The sequence below is a fragment of the Amia ocellicauda genome, chromosome 20 (genome assembly GCF_036373705.1).
Source record: "Amia ocellicauda isolate fAmiCal2 chromosome 20, fAmiCal2.hap1, whole genome shotgun sequence".
Taxonomy (NCBI): Eukaryota; Metazoa; Chordata; class Actinopteri; order Amiiformes; family Amiidae; genus Amia; species Amia ocellicauda.
In genome coordinates this window covers 22,408,999-22,429,789 of record NC_089869.1, presented here as the reverse complement: position 1 = coordinate 22,429,789, position 20,791 = coordinate 22,408,999, and the positions used below count along the sequence as shown (strand labels likewise).

The 20,791-nt window shown below is 49.0% G+C and overlaps 2 protein-coding genes across 5 annotated transcripts in view; both read left to right on the top strand.

Annotated features, from left to right (window-relative positions):
- Window positions 1-20,791, top strand: part of LOC136715566 (C-terminal-binding protein 2) — an 83,499-nt gene that overhangs the window by 40,564 nt on the left and 22,144 nt on the right. For 2 of the 4 annotated variants that reach the window (XM_066692811.1, XM_066692815.1), the window contains exon 2: window positions 181-337. The exons of 1 other annotated variant lie outside the window; for it this stretch is intronic. In XM_066692811.1, coding sequence (XP_066548908.1) covers window positions 280-337 — 58 coding nt within the window. In that variant the 5' untranslated portion in view covers window positions 181-279. Of the gene's footprint in view, window positions 1-180; window positions 338-16,251; window positions 16,302-20,791 lie in introns of those variants that run through there. One more of the 4 variants, XM_066692812.1, reaches the window with a different exon arrangement.
- On the top strand, window positions 10,925-12,795 carry LOC136716267 (proline-rich protein 36-like). Its single transcript, XM_066693866.1, has one exon. It carries the CDS (start codon window positions 10,951-10,953, stop codon window positions 12,793-12,795), a length of 1,845 nt encoding a protein of 614 aa, XP_066549963.1. The 5' UTR covers window positions 10,925-10,950.

Genomic DNA, 20,791 nt, shown 5'->3' with positions numbered 1-20,791 from the left:
TTTTGTGCTTCCCAAACCCTGTAGACATGGGAGAGGGCAGTGGAGCCATGAGAGAGCAGGACAGAGATGGCAGAGCTGGTGCAGAGGAGAGGAAAGAGGGGAGACGGTGCAGTGGGGGGCGTCCCAGCAGCAGCAGCAGCAGCAGCAGCAGCACTGAGGTGCCTGTGTCTGTGTGTGCAGGTGCGGTGCGGGCGGTATGCCCTGGGGACGACGCCGGGCAGCGCGCTAGCTTCCTGAACACCAGCATCGTCTCGGCAGGAGGAGGGGCCCGGCGGCGGCATGGCTCTGATGGACAAACACAAAGTGAAGAGGCAGCGGCTGGACCGAATCTGTGAAGGTAACCCCCAGCACATTGCCGCTTTTCTTCTTTGCAGGATATTCGCTCTTTTTTTTATTCATTTGTTTCTCTCGCTCTGGTTCTTCTTGGTCTGGCTCACGGTTTTCAGGGGGCTGAACTAAAGAGTCAAGGAAAGCCAGCTCCTTGTTTTGGTGTTGGATTTATTTTATTTTGTGTGTGTTCATACTATTGTCTTCTGATTCGCTACTTTCACCATATAGGTGCGTCTGTTTCTGGCCCACCTGCTGAACGCAGAAACTGATCAATGGGTTTGGTTTGCTTGCTAGATCTATGGATTATGGCCTGTGTGGCGTCTGTCCATTTAAAACTGTGCAAACACTGTAACCTAGTAAGACGTGGTCTGGCTGTAGACATCTTCATTTTGCGACAGGAGCCCCCCGTCTCTCGGTTTATCAGACGCGTCCTTGTCTGTCACATTTCAGCTGGTTCGTGGCGGCTGTTTGTCCCTCTCGATCCCCCAGTCTTCGCTGATCCTGGGATAAAATTTGCCCCCGGGCAGCCGGTGTCAGCGTCTGTGTCATGTAGTCAATTAAGGCACATTAAGGGCCTTGTGAATCAGTCTTTATTTCTTTCATCGCCACGACATGTGAAGGTTGTTTGGGATAGGACTTGCGCACATGCGTTTAACCATTCTGCGGGGTGACGGGCGGCGTTGTCAACTGGAAGCCGGTTGTGAAGTGGTCCAATTGTAGTCGGGCGGTGCTAATTGATTGTAGACTGGAAAGCTCTGCCCTGCGAGACGGGAGGGTAATGGACTTCCTGTACTGGTCTGTGGAACGAGTGACATCATGTAACCCTTTGAACCATGAACAAATCTTGAACGTTGTGGGTTTGAATGGTCCTGTTGTTGCTTTTCTTTGTTTTTTTTCCTGTCTTTGTTTGGGGAACAAAGAGGTACAGGGACAGCTTGTTATGGTCTTTCACTGCTACAGGCCTCACTTTAGGGGTTCAGTGTGTACCCAGTGTGCCTGGCTGTAAGCGGGATGTGTGTTGGCCATGAGAGTGTGGTGGCCACCTGGATGCGGTGCTTTACTCGCTGTCCGGATCGGGGGAATGAGGCTGCCCTGCTGAGGTACATTGTTCGGAGTACACCAGTCGAACCAAAACGCAGTGTGCCAGTTTGCTGCCGTGCCGGATTCCTGAAAGACGCCCCAGTCCCTGTGAGAGCAGGAAGTGCTCAGACGCGGTGTGTGCGTGTGCGTGTCATGGGATCCGGGGGCCATGGCTGGGAGAGGACAGGGGTGGGGCGCCGTCTTCATCACAGTGAAAATCAGCATTGTGCTTGTTCAGGCAGTGTGTGGCATGCTGGCTTTTGTGATGTATTGACCCGGCTTCATACCCCTCTGTAGCAGGAGTGTCTGTTTCGCTGTATCTGCCACACCTGAACATGTGCAACACGCGTGTGTGCAATAACTTCCACCACAGCGTGGAAGTGCGTCCCCCTGTCTCCCTGTCGGGGACAGGGTAGCTGAGGGGCCCCTCTTGAAAGATTTCGAATGTAGTTTGATGTTTTCAATCAGAGCGCCGCTGTTCGTTTTTTTTTGTTTGTTTGTTTGAGTGCAATATGGATTGAAACGGAGAGCCTGTAATAAACCAAACTGAGGCAGTTAACCAGCTCTGGTGTCAATTAGGACTTTGTGATATTCCCCACATTTGTCAGTTTCATTCTGAACCTTTTCTTTGCCACTCTAAGAGGAGGTCTGTGGAGTTTCTCAGTCGTGTGAGAATCGCAAATTAGCCTCCGCAGCAAAACCACAGCTAAGCCACCTGTGTCGAGCGACATCAAGGGGGAACTTATTTCTTTTTAATCAGAAAAGATGGTCTGGTGAGGGAAGTTGTGGTGGGGGGCAGGGGCTGGTGGGGGTGTTCTCCATGGGGTTATTCCTGAGGAAAGAGAGTTTTTCATGTGCTCCGTTTTCCCCGGGGCCCGATTAAACCCCGTCCCCTGTGCCAGCGCTGGGGAAAGCAGACATGACTCCAGTGCCTCAGAGTGAAACTCATCGCCTGTGTGTTTGTGTTGCCCGATGATGCAAGCGCTTCGCAGAACTGAACTTCTCGGAAAACCAAGACCACATGCGCTGCAGAAGTAGTGCGTCGTCACACTCGGATGAGACGGGAGTCTAAATACAGGAGGCCCGAGATACGGCCGCCTCGTCTCGAGCGTGCCGGGGCGTTCACGTCTGAATGATAATAAATGAGCGCGGAATAAATAAGAAATAGTTCATAGTGAGTATAAAGTCTCGTTAAGGCTTTGAACGTTTGAGGACGGTGCTTCACACGGCCTGTGAAAGAATCATGTTTAACATCCTCCGTAAATGTAAATATATTTAAATACGTGTGTGTGTAGCTATAATTAGGGTCCTGTGTTTCATGCGATTTGCCATAGCAACTATATGGACAGATTGCACGAGACATAGGGCCCTGGCTGTAATATTTATTTGATATATATATATATATATATATATATATATATACATATGATAAAAGAGAGTACCTTCTGCTTATGCTGTGAAACGGGCGCCACTAGCATTTGTAGCAAACAGTCAGCGTATCTTTTCTTTTTCCCGGCTCAGGGCACAGCGCCAGGTTTCCGTGACACTGCGCCTGCATTTAACATACGCTTCTCTAATTGGAAAAGGCCTTTTTTTGTATTATTCTTGGGGTTTTTGTGTGTAAAAAGGCTGACCTGTCACTGAACGTGCACAGAAAAGGCTGCCGATTCCAGATGGCTGCGTTGGCGAATCCGTGGACGGGCGTGCGAGTCTTTATCAAGAGCGACGGAGGCTCTGCTGAACTCAGACTCTCGTAATTGGCCGTTGGGCGGTGGATTACATGAATTTGGGTTGTCATCCTTTTCTGTTTTTTCTTATTTTGCCCCCCCGCCGGGCAGCACTCACAGCTCTCATATCCCCGATCATCAAAATCCGTCTAAACACAAAACAAACAAACCAACCAGAAGAACAATGGGCCAGGCAAGGCTTTCATCTGAGCTCTAGGTTCGCCAGGCGAGAGGAGATCTGAAAAGCTGGGGTGGGGGGTAAAGCATCTTGGCACGCCTCCTCTCCTGGTCAAGCTCGGATCGAGGCGAATGGCGACTGTCAGAGTGAGACCATGTTATTCTGACAGGTGTAACAATATGGCTCTGTGTGTTCGTGCTGCTCGAACATCTGCAGGGAGACGGGCATCCCAGTGATGCAGCTTCACACCGCGTGTCTCTGTAGAGCGGTCAGTTCAGCCCAAAGTTGGTCAAAGAGGGTTTTTAATCTGATTGAAAATGTGATATCTGGATCAGTACTCAAACAGAATAACCTGCACTTCTCTGTGAAAGTCAGAGATCTCCTCCAGTAAAGCTATTTGAAGCCGATGGTGGTATAAATACTGCGCCTCCTGCAAAAAAAGTTGTGGTTTAAAAACTTTGTTAAATGTGTTAATTCAGAAAGCGTCCAGTAAAATCAACACGTGCTTTAATGGCAATCTCACCGGCCCACCTAAACGCGTGAAGCGTTTCAGCCTCGTACTTAAATAAATTACAAGCGTAAACGATGGAAAACTCTCAGGGTGGATTACATTGTTAGGATCAACAGTCTGACCACCGTATTGGCTTTTGATTTCAGCGGTCAAGCGACGATGGAAATTTCCACCTTACAAATTCCTGTGCCTTTTAAGGATGGCTGTGATTCAATCCTCGCGCATATAGATGTGTGTTTTACATATGCTGGGCAACCAACAGTGAGTAAGAGCCAAAAACTTAGGAATGACTGTTTTTATTGAGTACAGCTACAGCGCTTCATCAAAGCCACCGCAGGCAGCGCTCAGCTTTCACGGAAAACGGTCCTGCAGTTGTACTTTATATATATATATAAAGTTTGCAGCTTTTCCTCGTGAACGGATTCGTGGAAGAATCTCTCCCACCCGAATTTTCCCAGCGGCAAAGCTTTGTAATTTGGACTCATTAATATGCGACCAACGGCAGGTCTGCGCACCCCTGAAAGCACAGGGGTGATGGACCGTAGTGAGACGGCAGGCTGTGCCACGCGGCTCTTTCTAACCTACTGCCAAGCCAGAGCCTTATTTAATGCAAGTCCAAACTAAGCATACATGTTACCCAAATGTGAATATTTTCAATGATTTATTTAAATGTAGTCTATGGAGTGCTTTAGTTTTCTTCCCTGACGTTTTTACTTGCTGGCATTTTGTTCCAGAGATGGAGGTTTCGGCACAGGAGGACTGAGCCCCTCTGCTCAGACGCCGAGTTTTCCTGCGGACCCCCGCTATACCACGGCGTCTCTCCAGCGTTGTTTCTGCACAGCACTGTGATTATCTGCCTTGCATGGCCGGATAAACACTGCGGTCATTACGACACAATTACAGCCACATCCGCCCTGAATCAGCCTTTGTTGTCCTGCTGTGTGCGTTTCTGCAGCGAGTCAACGTCCAGCATTGCTGTGCCGTCTCCAGATCATTGTTTTCCCATTGTGAACAATTTGCTTTTCAAAATCAACAAACCCTTGGCTCAGCTACCCTCGCTTGTCCTTTACGTTTGTTTAAAAACAGATCCCCAAGGGAGGGTCATTTTTTAATTTAATTTTATATTATCTTATTGTATGTATCTTTTTTTGGCAGGGGGCAGCAGTGCAGGCCTGGGAGCCTGTAGCAGTAGCAGTAATAATAATAATCATCATCATTAAAAAGTCATTAAGCTCTTCTGCAGCGTGTCTGTGGGTAGCCTGTTCACTGACAGATGCTGCTGCAGAGCCACTTACGGCAGGACTTCGGTTTCCACCGGCTCAGGGGGGCGCGGGGAGATTAGGCGTCTTCCTCGAACCAGAAGCCTGGCCGAGCCAAGACCTCTTCCCTAACCTCTGGACCCCCCCGGCCTCCCTGCCAGCCCTCCACACCCGAGCCACCGTGAGTCGGGATTTCGGACCTCACAGTTTCCCTTCGAGTCTCCTGCCGGCCGGTAAGAGGGGTGGGTGGGCCAAGTGGGACGGAGCCGAGACGCAGCCCCCCAGCCCGGCCTGCCAGCTCGCGCACGGCACCTTGTGTACGCGGCTGAATTACAAGCAGCAGCGATTTATTCCTAAAGCCAAAGTGGCGGATTAGTCCGTTTCATAACGTGCTTAGGTAAGAGGTTCCACTATATTTCTATACTATTGTGGTTAAGAGGCATGTCTGATTCTGGTTAACTCTGGAACCAGTAAAATCCAGTTTGTTTTCCGTGCTTTTTGCCATTTAGCCTGAGCCGGTGATCCTGTCGCTCCAGTCAGCCTTTATCTGTGTTTGTTTAAATTTTAAGAATTGTTTGTCCTGATTTTTAAGTTGTTCAGTTCTTGCAAGCGCAGCTCTGTTGTTGTCGCCGCGGTCAGAACTCAAACAGAAAGTACTGAGGATGATGAGGCAGAAGAAGAACCAAAATATCTGAATACATGGGCTGCATTTATCCGTAAACGGGTCCAGGTATTACTCCCAGTGGAAGTGAGAGATTTTCTCCCATGCGGACTGTATAGTTTGAAGTCTTTTTTTCTTCACAGGCCCAATGAACTTCTGGGCAGAAGAATGAGATGAGCCCCGCCAGCCCTGAAACTGGCTGCCTGCCCCCATCGCTCTCTTAAACACAGCTGCAGCGGCTGTCTGTTGGCATTTGGGTCCCAGTCCCTTAAAATCCTGTTACACTACAGCCCTGTCCCTTCTGTCTCCTCCATCTGTGGCTGCATATGCGTTAGTCAGTCTGGGGTTCTGGGCGCAGTCCAAGCTTTTACGGGTACCCTCACTTCGTCTGAACCTAAACCGCTAATTGTCAGCACTTAGGCCAGATGTGCGTTTCACCTGGGTGTTTAACGATGTCCGGGCGATCCTCCAGTTAGCTGTGGTTGAGGAGCAGTGTCTCGAGGAAGATTGAGCAGAGGTCTCGTTGCCCCAGATCCTGGCATCTCTTCATGCGGACGATCTCGGTTATGAAAATCAGATCCAGACCCGGTTCCCGGACTCCTGACAACGTAGAACGCTTGCTGGCAGTGCAGTAAAAATAAAATGCAACCCCTTTCTCTATGATCTCTCCTCGTACCGGTCATTCAAAACACTAAATTGTAATTTCAAATGGAAGTCTTGTCTCGGGATGGTCAGATTTGGTCTGAAACCAGACAGTGTGAATCAAAATGGATCCCATTCGGTGAGCATGAAACATCACTCATTGTAATAGGAATATTGAAACTAATTAATAATTAACTGTACAATCAGGATTGGCATGGGAATGTAAGGTGCAGGATAATATGCAAAATGAGAGAAGTCTTGTTACAGCACACATTTCAATTTGCTTAGTAAAGTGCGTGTCAGATTAAAGCTAAATCATGTCTCTCAAAGGTGAATTAAAGGTCCAGGTAAATGAGAAGTCAATACAAAGTCAGTGTAATGGCAATTTAAATCCATTTACGAGGAATAATTGGAGTCTCTCTGCATTTCTGGCTAAACGTGAAATGAGAGACGTGAGGAACGCCAAGTCCTCAAATCCTAACTGCAGATGTGGAGTTTCAGGAAGTGATAACTGTATTTTCAGCGAGTATAGCTCTCCCCAGACGCTTATAAAAAGCAGCCTGGAGGCTTGTTAAAACTTTAATATACTGTACAATAACTGTAATTGACTTGAATTTTCGAGTCTCTAGTCATGGTCTAATTTATTAAGTCCTATGAAAGTTTAATGACCAAACAGTTCTGCCGTCGACACTGACTAAATCACATGATCTCATTTCTGCGGAGGAGCTTGCCAAGTCCTGCCAGGAGCAATACATGCCATAAAATGAGAGGATTTAGTTTTATTTTGTCGGAGTCGCCCTGCTTTTACAGCTGTGTTACCAAGTCGTGTGTTTCATTGTGCATCGTCTAATGAAGATATTGCACCGAAATAAAATGGCCCCATGAATATCCATATTTATTTGTATTACGCAAGACATTTTTAAGTCTAAAATCGCTTAGGTCCAGAATCCGCTGTAACTGACCTAGAGTAGCCGATCTGTGTTGTGTTTTCATGCTGGTTAAACATATCAAAACTATTCATTACAACATATGTACATCCTGTGGACCTGGCACCACTAACACTTCAGTATCCGGAGACATCAAGTGTAAGCTTAGTGATAGTGATAATTCTCTGCACAGGATGACATTCACACACAAGATAACAGGTATAGGATTGTTTGGAAATGCAGCTCTGTGATTGGCTGGTTTCTCACGTGTTATCATGGTATTTCGAGAGGAACAATGGCCGCACCGAGAGGCCGTGCTGCCGTCCTGCTGTGAGGACGGTGCCATCCAGCCCTCAGCTGTTAGAGCCAACTGTTCAGCATGCTGTCGAGGGCATGTGTCGTGTCTCTGTGAGGTTTGTTCTGCCGCGTCCATGAACATTGAAAACTGAACATCGGTGTTATAGCTCTGCTGTTTCGATACAACACTTTATCAGTGAATCGTCCCGACTGAGCTTTTGGGTTCCTTTGGGCATCATGCTGTACATTTCCACCCATTTCTAAATGAAATTGTAATGCAACTACCTGTTAGAGATACTACACTGTGTATGCTGTCCATCTTACTGAAGCCCCCTTACTATGCATCTTATTGTCACCTCAGCACTCGGGGACTAGGAGTTAAAATAATGCAGTATCTATAGTATAGATACTAAAATTAAATGCATAGCCATGCTAGGCTAAATGCAGTTCTGACATATATTATTCATATTTTGGCAGGGGAGTAAGGATGTGATTGACATGCTGCCAGCATTTTAGAAACAGATACACAAGTAAAAAATAAGATAAAAAAACAGGACAGACTGGAATAAAAAGTGTCCTAATTTTAACACAGGTCTGTGCCAGATGAATCAAGCTGCAGGAACGATTCAGCTGAGATTTAACTACCATTATCTACTTACATATATAACAGTTTCCATATATACATCTCTTTATGATCAAATAATATGAAGCTGTGAAAAACCGTGCTCTCCCTCTTTGCTGATTTGGCCTGGCCTGTGTTCAGACCCTACAGGCGAGCGACGAGTGAAGGGCAAAATCCAGCCACGGAGAAACTCTCAATTCATGAGCACCAGGTCACCGATTTAACCCACCTGAGCCGCCGAGGCTGCGGAGGTGAACGGATGTACCGGTGAAACCATCACAGATAACGTCTGCAGAAGCGTTTCCTCTTGGTTTAGATGTTGTGTATCTCCGTCCTTTTTCCAACCTGTGAACCTTGTCAAGATATGGGGATTATAGGGATATGAATTCATATGAGTATTCATATGGTACTGTATTTTTTTTTTTTTTTAATAATATATATTTTATATAATGATTCATTATTCAGTATTTGTTGGTAAAAAAAAATATATATATGACAAGAACACAGCTTTTCAATTCTCCTCATTCTCTTTCTAGACTCTGGGATTAACTTTATCGCATTTGGTTCAAAAGTCTAATCCTGTGCAGTTTTTGACAGAAGATGAATAATAACACGAGGGAAGGAGAGAGAGGGGGATGGGGGAGAGAGAGAAGGAGGGAAGGGGGTGGGCAAAGAAAAAGTGGCGTTTCTCCAGAAGTGTAAGTGCTTTCAGATGGGGGGGAGCCTGAGGGAGGGGGCCATGCTTTCGGCAGGCAGGGCCCGCCCGTTCCCCTGGGCCTGCGCTCTGGTATCCCAGGGCGGGCAGCACATGGTGCCATCTGCACGCTGCCCTGCCCCTGATGGCCCAGCTGCGCCACGCTGACTCCAGTATCCGCGCACATACAGAGAAAAACTGCGCAGCCAGTCGCCATACCGGTTCACCAAGCCAGTCGCACCTCCCATCACTCCACTCCAAATCCTAGCATTGCTATGAATTGTAGTTTAAGGCTCCCAATCTCCCTCTCTCCTCTCTGCTCTCTCCTCTACAGAGAATCTCCGGTTAATATAGTCAGTGAATATTTCAAACAATCTTAAAAATTTGCCACGATAATGAAGAGTCTGGTAAATAATTTGCTGATGCACCGACACTGTCAGCATGAATTGAATAAAGCCTATAACCATGTCTTTGGTGTTGGTAAAAGCTGAGGCGTTAGATACTTTTTATACCATTTTATATGAACACCTATGTTGAGAATTTCTAAACTCACCCACATGAGTTTGAATCACAGTTTTTATTCTGCCTCTTTTGGGGAAAAGCCCTGCTGTTTGTCCCCATATTCCCGGGGTGGGACCCAACATACACCCCCGTGTGAATACAATGAGAGCGGTGACACCTCGTCTCTCGTGAATAATTAACCGCATGTGTGAGCAGAGGGTTGGGTGTCAGGGAGGATCGCTCATTTATTCCCAGAGAGGCCAGTTACACGGCCCATTTTCCCCTCCTACTCCGAGGCCTCGTGTCTTGTCACAATCCAGATTACTCTTGCAGTAATTTCTCTTTCAGGGATCACGAGGGGATTTGGGAGGTGAACTTTCTGATGGTGGCAGGTGGGCGGAAACGGCTGAGCGCCAGGTTTATTCGAACACTGATTTGAGAATTCATCTTCCCTGTACTGCGATTATATTTTTACCCTCCCCCACACAATCAAAACGTGACTTTTATGCTGTTTGAATGCTATGCCACACACACCGAGGCTCTCCGGGAGTTGTGACAACGTTTCACAGGAGATTGGCAGTTTACTACTGTCGCATGTCTCGGCTCGGCTGTAGTCCGGGGTTTAGGGCTCGATCGTGGCACAGATGGGTTTGACGAGTCCCGTCACCTACAGACTCTTGCGCTCATGTTCATTCGGTGACCCGACTCTCCATCACCGGACTGTGAACCAAACCTGCGCTCTGACGGGGAACGGGGAACGATTTATTGGGGGCGTGCGGTGTTTCTCCCAAGTGGCACCTGCTGTGCGCAGAGTGGGGCAGGGGAGGGGCGTCTCTGCGATCAGATGGGTGGCAGCTTTATGGATACGCTTGATCTGGCTCAGATGATGTCACAGGGCGCTGTGGTATTAAGAGGGTTTTATTTAGACCATAATCCCCCGCAGCGATTGCCCAAGCGAGTACAACGTCCCAGCTCGAGTAGGAAAGGGATAAACTGGCGGATTAGAGTGAACCCCCACCCTCCCCAGTGTTTTTTTTTTTTTTTTTTTTTCCCCTCTCTTTTTATTTTATTTTTTCCCCTCCCACTTCTCCCCCCACCCTTGTTTTAATTTCCCCCCCCCCCCCCCCCCGCATTTTGAGGCTTGATGCCCGACCCAAGCCGAGACCCTTTCATTCCGGCTGCTATGGAGTAGCGAGGCTGGTTTGATAAGGTGCGTGTTGTTTGTGAGTGTGTGTGCCGTTCTGTCCCCCCCCCCTCGCCGTCTGCTAGTGTTTCCAGAAATTAATTATTCAAGGATCGCCTGCTAACGGAGAGCCACTTGATAGCACAACCTCGAGGGGGGGAACGAGAAAAAAATAATCGCGCTGGAGATCAGGTGAAACGCTACCTCATACTTCATCTTTTCTTTTTCTCTCTCCTATTCTTTTGATGTAAGTGTAACTGAAGACTTGAAAGAAAACACCCTGCCCTCTCTTCTTTTTTTTTTTTTTCCTCTTTAAAGCTCTGTTCTTTTCTCTCTCTAATGCCTGTCTCCAGCAAGCACTCGGGTATTGGTCGTTCTCAGAGCTGGGACGCGGCTGGCTGGTATGAGGGCCACTGGGACGGAGAGGGCAGCTACGAGTACCAGCCCAGGCTTCCCGGCGGCCGGAGGAACTCTCTAACGTACGGGGGAGACGGAGGCGGGGGCTGGTACGAGCCTCCCCCCGGGGTGCGCCCCAGTGAGCTGGAGCTGAAACGAGACCCTTACTCTTACCCAGAGCCCGTCTACGACCCCGGATACCCTGACAGGACAGAGCGCCGGCCCCTGAGGAAGAGCTCCGTGCCGGAGCTGAACAGCCACTACGACAGGCCAGCCATGGCAGCCCGGGGCTCTCTGCCTCCGCAGGATTACTACCACCACGACCCTGCCATTGCTGCCCGGCCGCCCGAAGACCCGCGGGGCTTTTATAGGGGGGAGCAGCACCTGCTTAACAGATCAGCGCCGCATTATGGGATGACCAGCGGGGGCCGGCCAGCTTGGGATCAAGGACAAGCCAGGCCTGCGCCTCCCGCCCCTCCTCCTCCGCCTCCTACAGCACACGAGATGAGCCGCCTCTACAGGGATCCCTCTGTCACCAAGATGATGCCAGACGGCCAGCGCATCCGCAGCCAGGACCCTTCCCCGGCCCGCTACGGCGCCGAGCCTCCCGCTCCCAGGTACGGGGCTGAGCCGCCCACCCACGGAGGCCGCTCCATCTACAGTGATGTCAATGGGCGGCCCCTGGACCCACGGCAGGCCACAGCAACCTGCCTGGTGGTGGACCCAGGCTCTCAGGGCCTGGAGGGCGGCCCAGGCAGCGTCCCACGTGGGATGGCACTGCGGCAGGATAGTGCCTCACCCTATGGCCCCCAGGTGGGCCAGAAGATGAGCTACGACGGCTACGACCCCAACACCGGCACCCCGATGGCCACAGGGATGCCGATGCACCAGTCCCACAGCGCAGCCGCGGCGGACCTGAAGAAGAACGTGGACCCGGAGTTCCTGGCGCTGCTGCGTGCGGAGGGGCTGTCGGAGAGCACGGTCACGGCGCTGCTACAGCAGGGCTTCGACTCGGCCGGCCTGCTGGCCGTCATGGAGGAGAACGATGTGCGCTCGGTGGCGCCCAACCTGGGCCAGGCCCGAGTGCTCTCCCGCGTGGCGCTCACCTGCAAAACGGAGCTGCAGCGGCAGCACGAGGCGCCCCTGGCCGCCCAGCAGCAGCGCATGCGCACGCGCTCCAACAGCTTCAGCCACCGCAACGACCTATACCTGCAACAGCAGGGCCTGGACGCCAACGTGGCGCCACCACCGCTCGGCTCGCTGCAGACCATGACGACCCGCATGGGGGAGGTCATGGGCAGGAGGCCCAACAGTGCCCCCTCACAACATCTCCTGGAGACCACCAGCTACCCCGGGGGACGCTCCCTGGGGGGCTTCCCGCTCAGCCCAGGTGGATACGGCAACGCGGGGCCCCAGACTCGGCCCATGTCTGCATACACCCCCCACGGTGGACCGCTCAATGTGTCCGGCGTGCAGCCGCCGCCGCCCCCCGCCACGCCCAGCTCGGCCCCCAAGACAGCATACTCTACCACCTACACGGTGCCCATGGAGCTGATGAAGAGGGACCGCAGCCACCCACCCATGTCGCCCATGCAGAGCCCTCACAACAGCCCCCAGCTGCTGAGGAAAGGTGGGCCGCAGGGCGAGAGCAGCATGATGCCCATGGGCTCCACCCTGCAGGTGCAGAACTCCAACGCTGTCAACCAGAAGCTCACGCGGCGCACCGGCCCCCCAGTCATCGTGTCCACCATGGCGTCGCCCGACTCAAGTAACTCGACATTCTTTTAACGCCATCTCCTCCTTCCTCCCCCCATCCCATCGGCGCCATGCGCGTGTCGCTGTAGTGTAGCTGCCCTCTCCCCGTGTTGCCCCTGTGTGAGATGCAACAATATTGCTGTTGTTGGAGTTGAAAAATCGATTTCTGTGCTAAAAGAGCTCGATGGGGTTCTACTTAATTCTGCTCCGTCTCACAGAAGCGGTTGTGTCTCCGTGTCATGAGCGCCGGGTTTTTTCAGTTTGTATTCGGTTGTCTAAATAATCAGCATAGTTGGAATCCGTCAAATTTGAGTTTTGCCAATTCTCCTTACTTTCGGTTGGTGTGTCGAATTTTACTTATTTACTTATTTTCCTTTAAAACACAGTTAAAAATAGCTTTACAAAATCCTGTGTGATGTAAATTGACTCCCAAAGCGGCTGCCATTAAGGCCTGTTTTTTTAAATATATATATATATAGTACTGCTAAGCCGCGTACCTGGAGGAGTTACCGGTGTTTTTTATCCCCATATAACTGCTATGCTGTAGATTCACCTCCGCTATCTCTGAGGAGTATAATTCATACAAATACTTTGGTTTTCTTTTTCTTTCCCTCTTTACATTCTTTGTGTTTGTTTTTTGTGTGAGTTTGTCTCTCAGTATTGTGGTTTTCTTTTATCCTTGTCTTAAAATAACTTGTCTTTAATACACATACCTCCTGCCGGTTTAACAGAATGGGTTTTGGCAGATAGCCTGTATATTATTGAATTGTTCTTGTTTTAATTGATAAATTGATTGTGTGGTATTTGTTTAGATAGTGTGTTGACCAGTACTAGGTTGCCCTATTTCTCTCCTAAACCAGCCTATATGTCTCTCTACACAGACTTCAACTGGGCTGTAACACAATGAAACACAATGACGCTGGTGTAGAAGCTGAATTTCACTTTAACCCTCCTTTTTCTCTGCGAGAGACTCAGACTAATGAGAGTTTTATTATGCTGTTTAATTGGCCAGCCTGTGTGTTTCGTTTATCTGGCAAAATAAACCTCTTCAGGGATTGCTTTTCTCTGTGGCTGGAAAATGGCGCTCAATTCAGGACCGAACGACCGACCGCCAGATTACCGATGGTGTGTGCCGTTCACACTGTGCTTTGGGTCATTTTTCTGGCCATCACCGTAAACCCCGGCTTGTGCCAGTGATCTCAGTTTGACATCTGTTTGCCAGGCATGACTAGCTGGAGCCCCCAGGACAGGAATGTATTGGGTTTGATGGCTGTACTAGCTCCCCCACTATGGTTTGGTAATAGTGCAGCAGAGGAGCTGGTTAGTGGATTTAGTGCATGGAGATGCAGGGGGACTTCAGTGTGAGGCGGACAGTCTTTTATCCGTTGCTCAAAGCCCTCCGTCATGGTGCATCTCTTTTCTGTAGAGAATAATCAAGATAACAATAAAATAAAATACAATGTCAGATTATTTTTTGCTCAGTAATGGGCTCTGAACATCGGGTGCATCGCCAAAATAGAGTGCCAAGGAGAGGTCTGTGTGAGATTGAGTTTTAAAGTCATGAAGCAGTTTGTACTTTAGAAACAATCAGCTGATAAACATCCATTTTTATTTTATCTTATAATCATGATTCAGTCCGGGAATTAAAGCCGGTGGATATTTGCAGGGCTGCTTTGGATTGACTGAAATGTACAAAATGTATGGCTTGTACGTTTTTTGTATTCCCCATTTAATTGAGCTAATAAAGAGATATATGTGCTTCACTACTAGTTGCCACTAGTTGCTAAGACTGGTCACCCATGCTGTGCTCACATTGAGGTCACATTGACTGACATCAGCTCCCTACTGGGGGATCTCATCATACTGGTTTATTGTGATACAGCGCAGTCAATAAAGCATCACAGAGGGATGCTTCAACAGCACTGCTCTGAAATGCTCATGGACTGTAAGGGTTTCTTTTGCTGTAGGTGTGCTCATAAACTAAACTAACAAGGGTCATGGGTTAAGGGTCAGGGGTTACCAAGTGGAATACAGTATACGGTGCTTGTTCTGCTTCCCAGCGTTTGCCAGAGCAGCTGCTGTAATATTTATGCGTCTGTTCAATTGAAACCCGTGGAGAAGCCTACATACCCCGAGGTGACTCATACAAATGGATTTATGTGTTTATTTATGTATTCATTTATTTATGTATGTGTTTATTTATTTTACTACAAGTTAAATGCCTGTACATTTAATGAATACAATTTAATAAATAAATAAATAAATCGGCCGCTCGTTATACGCCAAAAAAAAAATAAAAAAAAACGTCCGTCTCTAGAAATTTTTAGTTACCCATTTATTTTTGACGTTCAACCCGGTGGATGTTGTGACAGGTTTTCTGTCTAAAAATATAACTGTAAATAAGGCGAAGTAAATGGTGTGAAAAACACTTTTGAGCACATGTCCCTGTGTCGCGCTGCTCGTCTCCCCGGCGTCGCGCGGGAACGTTTCCGGATGTCTTCAAGGTCGCGCGGCCCGCTTTTCCTCCAGTTAAACATTCTTTCGGCACAACAAACTCATTTGCATGCGGCTGACATTTGTTGCTTCGGTAATTTCATCTGATAATGGCCGGCTTTGCAAAGCGGATCTGAAAGCATATTCCTTAATTGTGTGTTGCTAGGCAACCTGGGTTTTGGTCGTAATCACAGAAAGATTATCTTCTCATTTAAGTAACGGGAAAGGTTTAGTTGGAGTGGTGGGAGGGGGGAGTGGAGAGCAGGGGGGGACGGGTGGAAATTGCTTTAAAATGTGCTTTGTGTGAGCGCCCGTTCGGAGGGCTCCTGGCTGTCGCCTCAGCTAATGAAAAAACAAACGGACGCAGAGGCAGGGTTCAGTGTCGCTCGCAGAATGAAAAGGCCGGCCCAAAAGGGTGCATCCAGACCTGCTCAACAAGTAGGGATTTGAAATAAATGCGTGACTAAATGTGTGCTTCTCAATGTGTGAAGACGGAGAAGCACAGACCCGTTTTAGGCAGGTGTAGCTCATGGGTGGCATCTCCCACCTCCCTCACGACCCTGCGCGCGCCAGGGATTCTCACATTGTCAGTTTTTCTGCTTGTGTTTAAGGATCATTAAAGATTTTTTTATTTAATTATTGTACTGTTTTGTTCAGTGTTATTACCTTTTGGTATTTTAAAAGGTACCCTAGCTCAATGCACAGAGAGGTGGTCCTTTTTCGGTTATTAGGGGGAAGTGTATTCATATTAATCTGTGCCCAATGGGAAGAGACACGTGGGTGACCGAGCCCCGCGTGGCGTGGTCTGCACAGTGCGGCTCAGTGCAGCTGGCAGGGGCCGACCGTGTGCGTCTCCAGAAGGGGGCCGGGCCCGGCATGAACTCATCAGCAGCTGCAGTGATTGGCTAAACTCATAAGCAGCTCATTAATAATGTCATTAAAGGGCTGAGCTGAACAGCTTGGCTACAGTTCACCTCTTCCTAATGTGGGGTGTGGATTTATATTGGCTATGGACGTGTCACTCAGCCGCTCGGGGATCAGCGCAGGTCAGTACCCCGTGACGCAACGGCCGCTGTGTAGCTTGGGTACAGTGGGCTGGTGGGCGCTTATCGATGCGTAGCTGTGTGAAGGGTTCGGGGGTTGGGAGGGTGGGTGGTCCTGGGCAAAGTCCATCCAGTCCAGTGTGCAGGAGCTGCCTGCTGCCTCAGCACAATCCCACCGGGCCGGGGGCGGGGCGGACAGAGATGCATTAGGACTGAGACACGAGGTTGGCTCTGCTGCGGATCAGAGCAGTCGGCAGAGGAAGTGCGGGTGTTATTGACAGTGTGAAAGCGCACAGCCTGCCGCGGCAGAACGGCTCACAGCGCGCGGATAATAACTGAGAAGAGCTGATCAGTCTAATCTATGTCTTTATTAAGAGCGAGGGAGAGTGGGAGGGAGGAAGGGAGGGGGAGAGAAAGGACAGTGCGTGTTTAAGGGCGGCTGACAGTTGTGTATCTTTCATTCCATCCGTGCCACAAAAAGAGAAACCCGAAACACACAACTCACGAAAGCCCACTCCTGTCCGACTCTAAATCCACTCTAGATCTCAACCTCGACATCTTCTCGGCCACTGCCACGTGTGTCTGCTTTTCTCTAGTGCGATTTTAATCCCATCTGATCGTTACCAGCCGGGCACCGGAGAGCCACGCTTGGAGATGCCCAATTTTTTTTATTCATGGGCTTGTTCGTTTCTCAACTCCCGATTCAGTCATTTCCTTGCTGATGGTTTTAAAACCCTCTTGAACTGACTAAAGTGCTCCAGATGCTGAAGGGCCCTCGACGCGGCCCGCCGGCACCCCGATCGTTCATTATTCAGCAGCTCCGGAGGAGGGGAGCCGGGCCCGAGAGCGGGAACAAAATTCACAACGTTTTCCACAAAAAAAAAAGTCAAGTCAGGGTCAGGGGCTCTTTTTCATTAACATTATCACAGCCATTAATTTCTGTTTTCCAAGGCCGGCGGTCTGAAAACTTTTTTTAATGAGCTTTGAAATTAATCGTTATAATTAAGGTATGTTCCAGGGGGGATTTGATTGATTTGTATAAAATGCTAACAAGGCACCCAGCTTCTGAACACACATCACAGGAGCGGTGGTTTGCTTCATCTCCTCATTGCGCCTGTTGTTGTAAATTATCTCTCCGCCCGTGACTGTGTGTGTGTGTGTGTGCGTGTGTTTGCAGAAGGGGGAGGCTGGAATTGGGGCAGGGTGTGTGCTTTGTGAGGGGGTAGAGGGGGGGAGTGTGCGTCTCCTCCTCCCCAGATGTCCCTCTCTGCAGCACGAGGCAATGTTTCTGATCAGATGTTATCTGAGAATGACAAAGGCTGCTCTGCTCTCATGCTTTTAGGATATTAGACATACGGAGCGCGCAGCGGGCTTCCGAGTCCAGCCTGGCGCTGCCTGGGCCTCCTGCTCTGTGTGTGTGTGTGTGTGTGTGTGTGTGGCTCCTGCACTCTCGGGCTCCTGTCATATCGCTCAGAGCATCAGATCTGCGACTGCGAATAGGAGGGTGGGGTGGAGGGACCGTCTGCGAGCCTCTGCTCCTCGAGAGGGATTAACTCGCCCAGCGGCCCAGCGGCCATCTGCAGCACCGGGACGGGAGCTTCATCAAGGCTGGCTGACTTACAGCTCACGGACACCCCACTGCAGACTAACCAGCAGAATGCAATGTCCGTTATCCTGAACGTGGACTTGTGTTTTCGATATTCACGGCTGTGTGGATGGCAGGGCCCCCAGGCTCTCGCGTTATATTATCCAGAATGGGTTTGTGTCGGTGAAGGATGCTGGCACAGAGACTTCCATTCTTCTTGGTCCCCAGCAGACTTATTGTAGACAGTAGGAGAAATAAATGCAATTGCACGCCAAAACAACAACTTATTCTTCATAACTGCAGTTTCAAGCAGCCTCTCCAAGGATCTCGTGGGGGCAATAATATCGTGTTGATAAAAATAAGCATTAATGGAATGTGACTTCATTTAACCCCCCTCCCCCTTTTTCTTTCTGAAAATGTTAATGACAGAGCTTTGGCCTACATGAATGGTTAATCTTCACAAATCACCCCCTTAGCATGCATTAGGATTTGCTCCTCTGCGCACCAAGTGAAAAAAGGAAAAGCAGAAATAAACGGGCAGAAATCAAGCTTGTATCCCGGAGGCAACCACGCCTCTGTGGGTGTCGCACAATGATGACCTCACTGGCCCTGCCCAGCATCTCTCTCTGCCTCCCAGAAAGGAGACCTGGTCACCATAAACCCTATACTATCATACTCCCACCACCCCAGATAAAGTAAACTCATCTAGACCTTTACTGTAAAAGTTTGGCCTCTGTGTACGTACAGAAACGGTGGGTCCCGTCAGACCGGGCGGCTCAGGCAGTGTAGGAGTGCGAGAGCAGCCTTGCGTTGAGAGGGAACAGTGTGTTTTCTGCAGGGTTGTGTTACTGGAGAGCTTTGCTGTCCAGAGATTTGCGTCCAGCTGAGCAGAAAATGTATGATTCCTTTGGGAATACCAGCCACAGGCACCTTGTGGAATTGCGTCGACAACTGCATGCGAGATGCGAGAGTTCGGTGCCATCTCTGACCGACTCGAGCATTTTCTTTTTCTAGTTTTTTGTTGCCATACTGTAGTAGCAGGGTGTTTTGGGGTTATATTTGCTATAGTTGTTATGGAGAATGGATGCAGAAAATAATTGGAGAGGAAACAAAAATTCCACGCTTCACTTTCTGAAACCCGTCGCTGTTGTCTGGAGTGGTGCGTCTCCAAAAACTGGTTTCAGATGCAGATGGAAGCGGGGGAGGGAGGAATTATTAAGGAAGGAAAAAAAACATGCTGAAGGCCAGAGACAGCTGCAGCTCTCCCCCTCCTCTCTTTCTGTTTTTGTGTTGTTGGGAAAGTCGTAAAAAGCCAGAGCTGTCTTTCCCTCACACCTCTCCATCTTCCTTTTGTCTCCCGTCTCATTCACTGTGCCAGGCAGGTCACCCTGAATTATTCATCATTTGCAAATGAAAACCTTGTGGATATTGAGTTACAGCCCCGGAGAAGCCGGGCCAGCCTTGTACATGTAGAACAGAGAATCGCTGTTACACAGAGATATCTTACCCTGATGATTTCAATGTATGTATTTATATAGGGGGTTTTATGTACTTTAATTTATTTTTCTTGTGCTCGTATTTGAAAGGATGTAAGACTCGCATCATTGGCCAGGGACTGGATTTTAGGATGCTACAGAAGTAGTATGTTGGTTCATTCCAGGTGCTTCCCAAATCCGAGATTTGATATCGCTCTTTCGATTTGCAAACACCTGTTTTGGTTTGCGTTTAATGGCAACACTTTTACTTTTCCGGCCCAGCCCCTCTCACCTCTAGAAACGTGCCCCCCACTCCGACCCACGTTCATGAACCAGTCAGCAGATGCAGTGTTGAATCTTAACCGAGTGAAGTTGCAGCTGAATATTGAATTTGGTGGGAGAGGAAGTTGCGGGCGTCCGAGGTGTTGGAGATTAGTGAGAGCGAGGGAAGGAGGCATCGGCCCCAGACACGCACTTCAATAGCAGGCCTGTAAAGCGCCTGTGTGCACGGAGCACTTTTCCTGTACTGACAGATTGATCGCTTTTTGGAGTTCAATAAATGACACCGTCATCGACAACAAACCGCAGGAGATAAAATGAATGCACAGCTCGAGTACTTTGCAGAGTTGCACTTTGAGAATCAACTTTCACCTCTTTTCTTTTTTCTGCTTTCCTGTCATCTAAAAGAGAGAGAGAGCTGTGGTTAACTACTTCAGCTCAACCAAGGCCACATTAAAAGGCAGCGTCTGAATTGATCTGAGCGGCGCCACGTCCTTTCTCTCTCATAGGTTTGTTTGTTTGTTTGTTACCCCCCTCGGTAATTACTTAATTCCACAGCGACTGTCTGATTGCATTAATGAGGGAATGCGATCTCTGTGTCCCCAAGGACTTGTGAGCAAACGAGCCTTTGAGCCCGAGCTGCATTATAGGTGAACAAATAAATGTTGAAACGTACGTGCGGGGAAGCGAAAAAACTCAGAACGCACACCCTTCGCTTTGTTTTTACAGTCCATGTGCCCCATTATTATTTCAAAGCAAAACATCATTATCAGCGCTGCTTTAAAAGCTGTGGCAGCTCCGTGGTTACAGTGCGCGGCCCGGTGGACTGGGTGAGAAGTCCTAAAGTGCATCAGCTGATGGGTCTCCGTGATAAGACCTTCGTACCACAGAGAGTGCTGGGCAGACAATTACCCGACTATCGTGTGTTTCAGTTGCCTGTGGACCCACACACTCACTACTGGCAATCTGCACACACGAAATGCTCGGATGCTTAAATGCGAACAGCCAAATCACGATCACTTAGAGGCAAAGCGATAGTTCTCCACTCTGCTCTCAAACACCACTTTCATTTATTTGTGTCCTTTTCTGAATTCTTACTTCACCTCATTCTCTGAGAGGAAAAACAGCGTTAAAACCAAGTGGATTTCCAGAAA

Bases quoted from the DNA above. Each gene is read 5' to 3' on its own strand.
- LOC136716267 (XM_066693866.1), top strand. From the start codon at position 10,951: ATGCCTGTCTCCAGCAAGCACTCGGGTATTGGTCGTTCTCAGAGCTGG.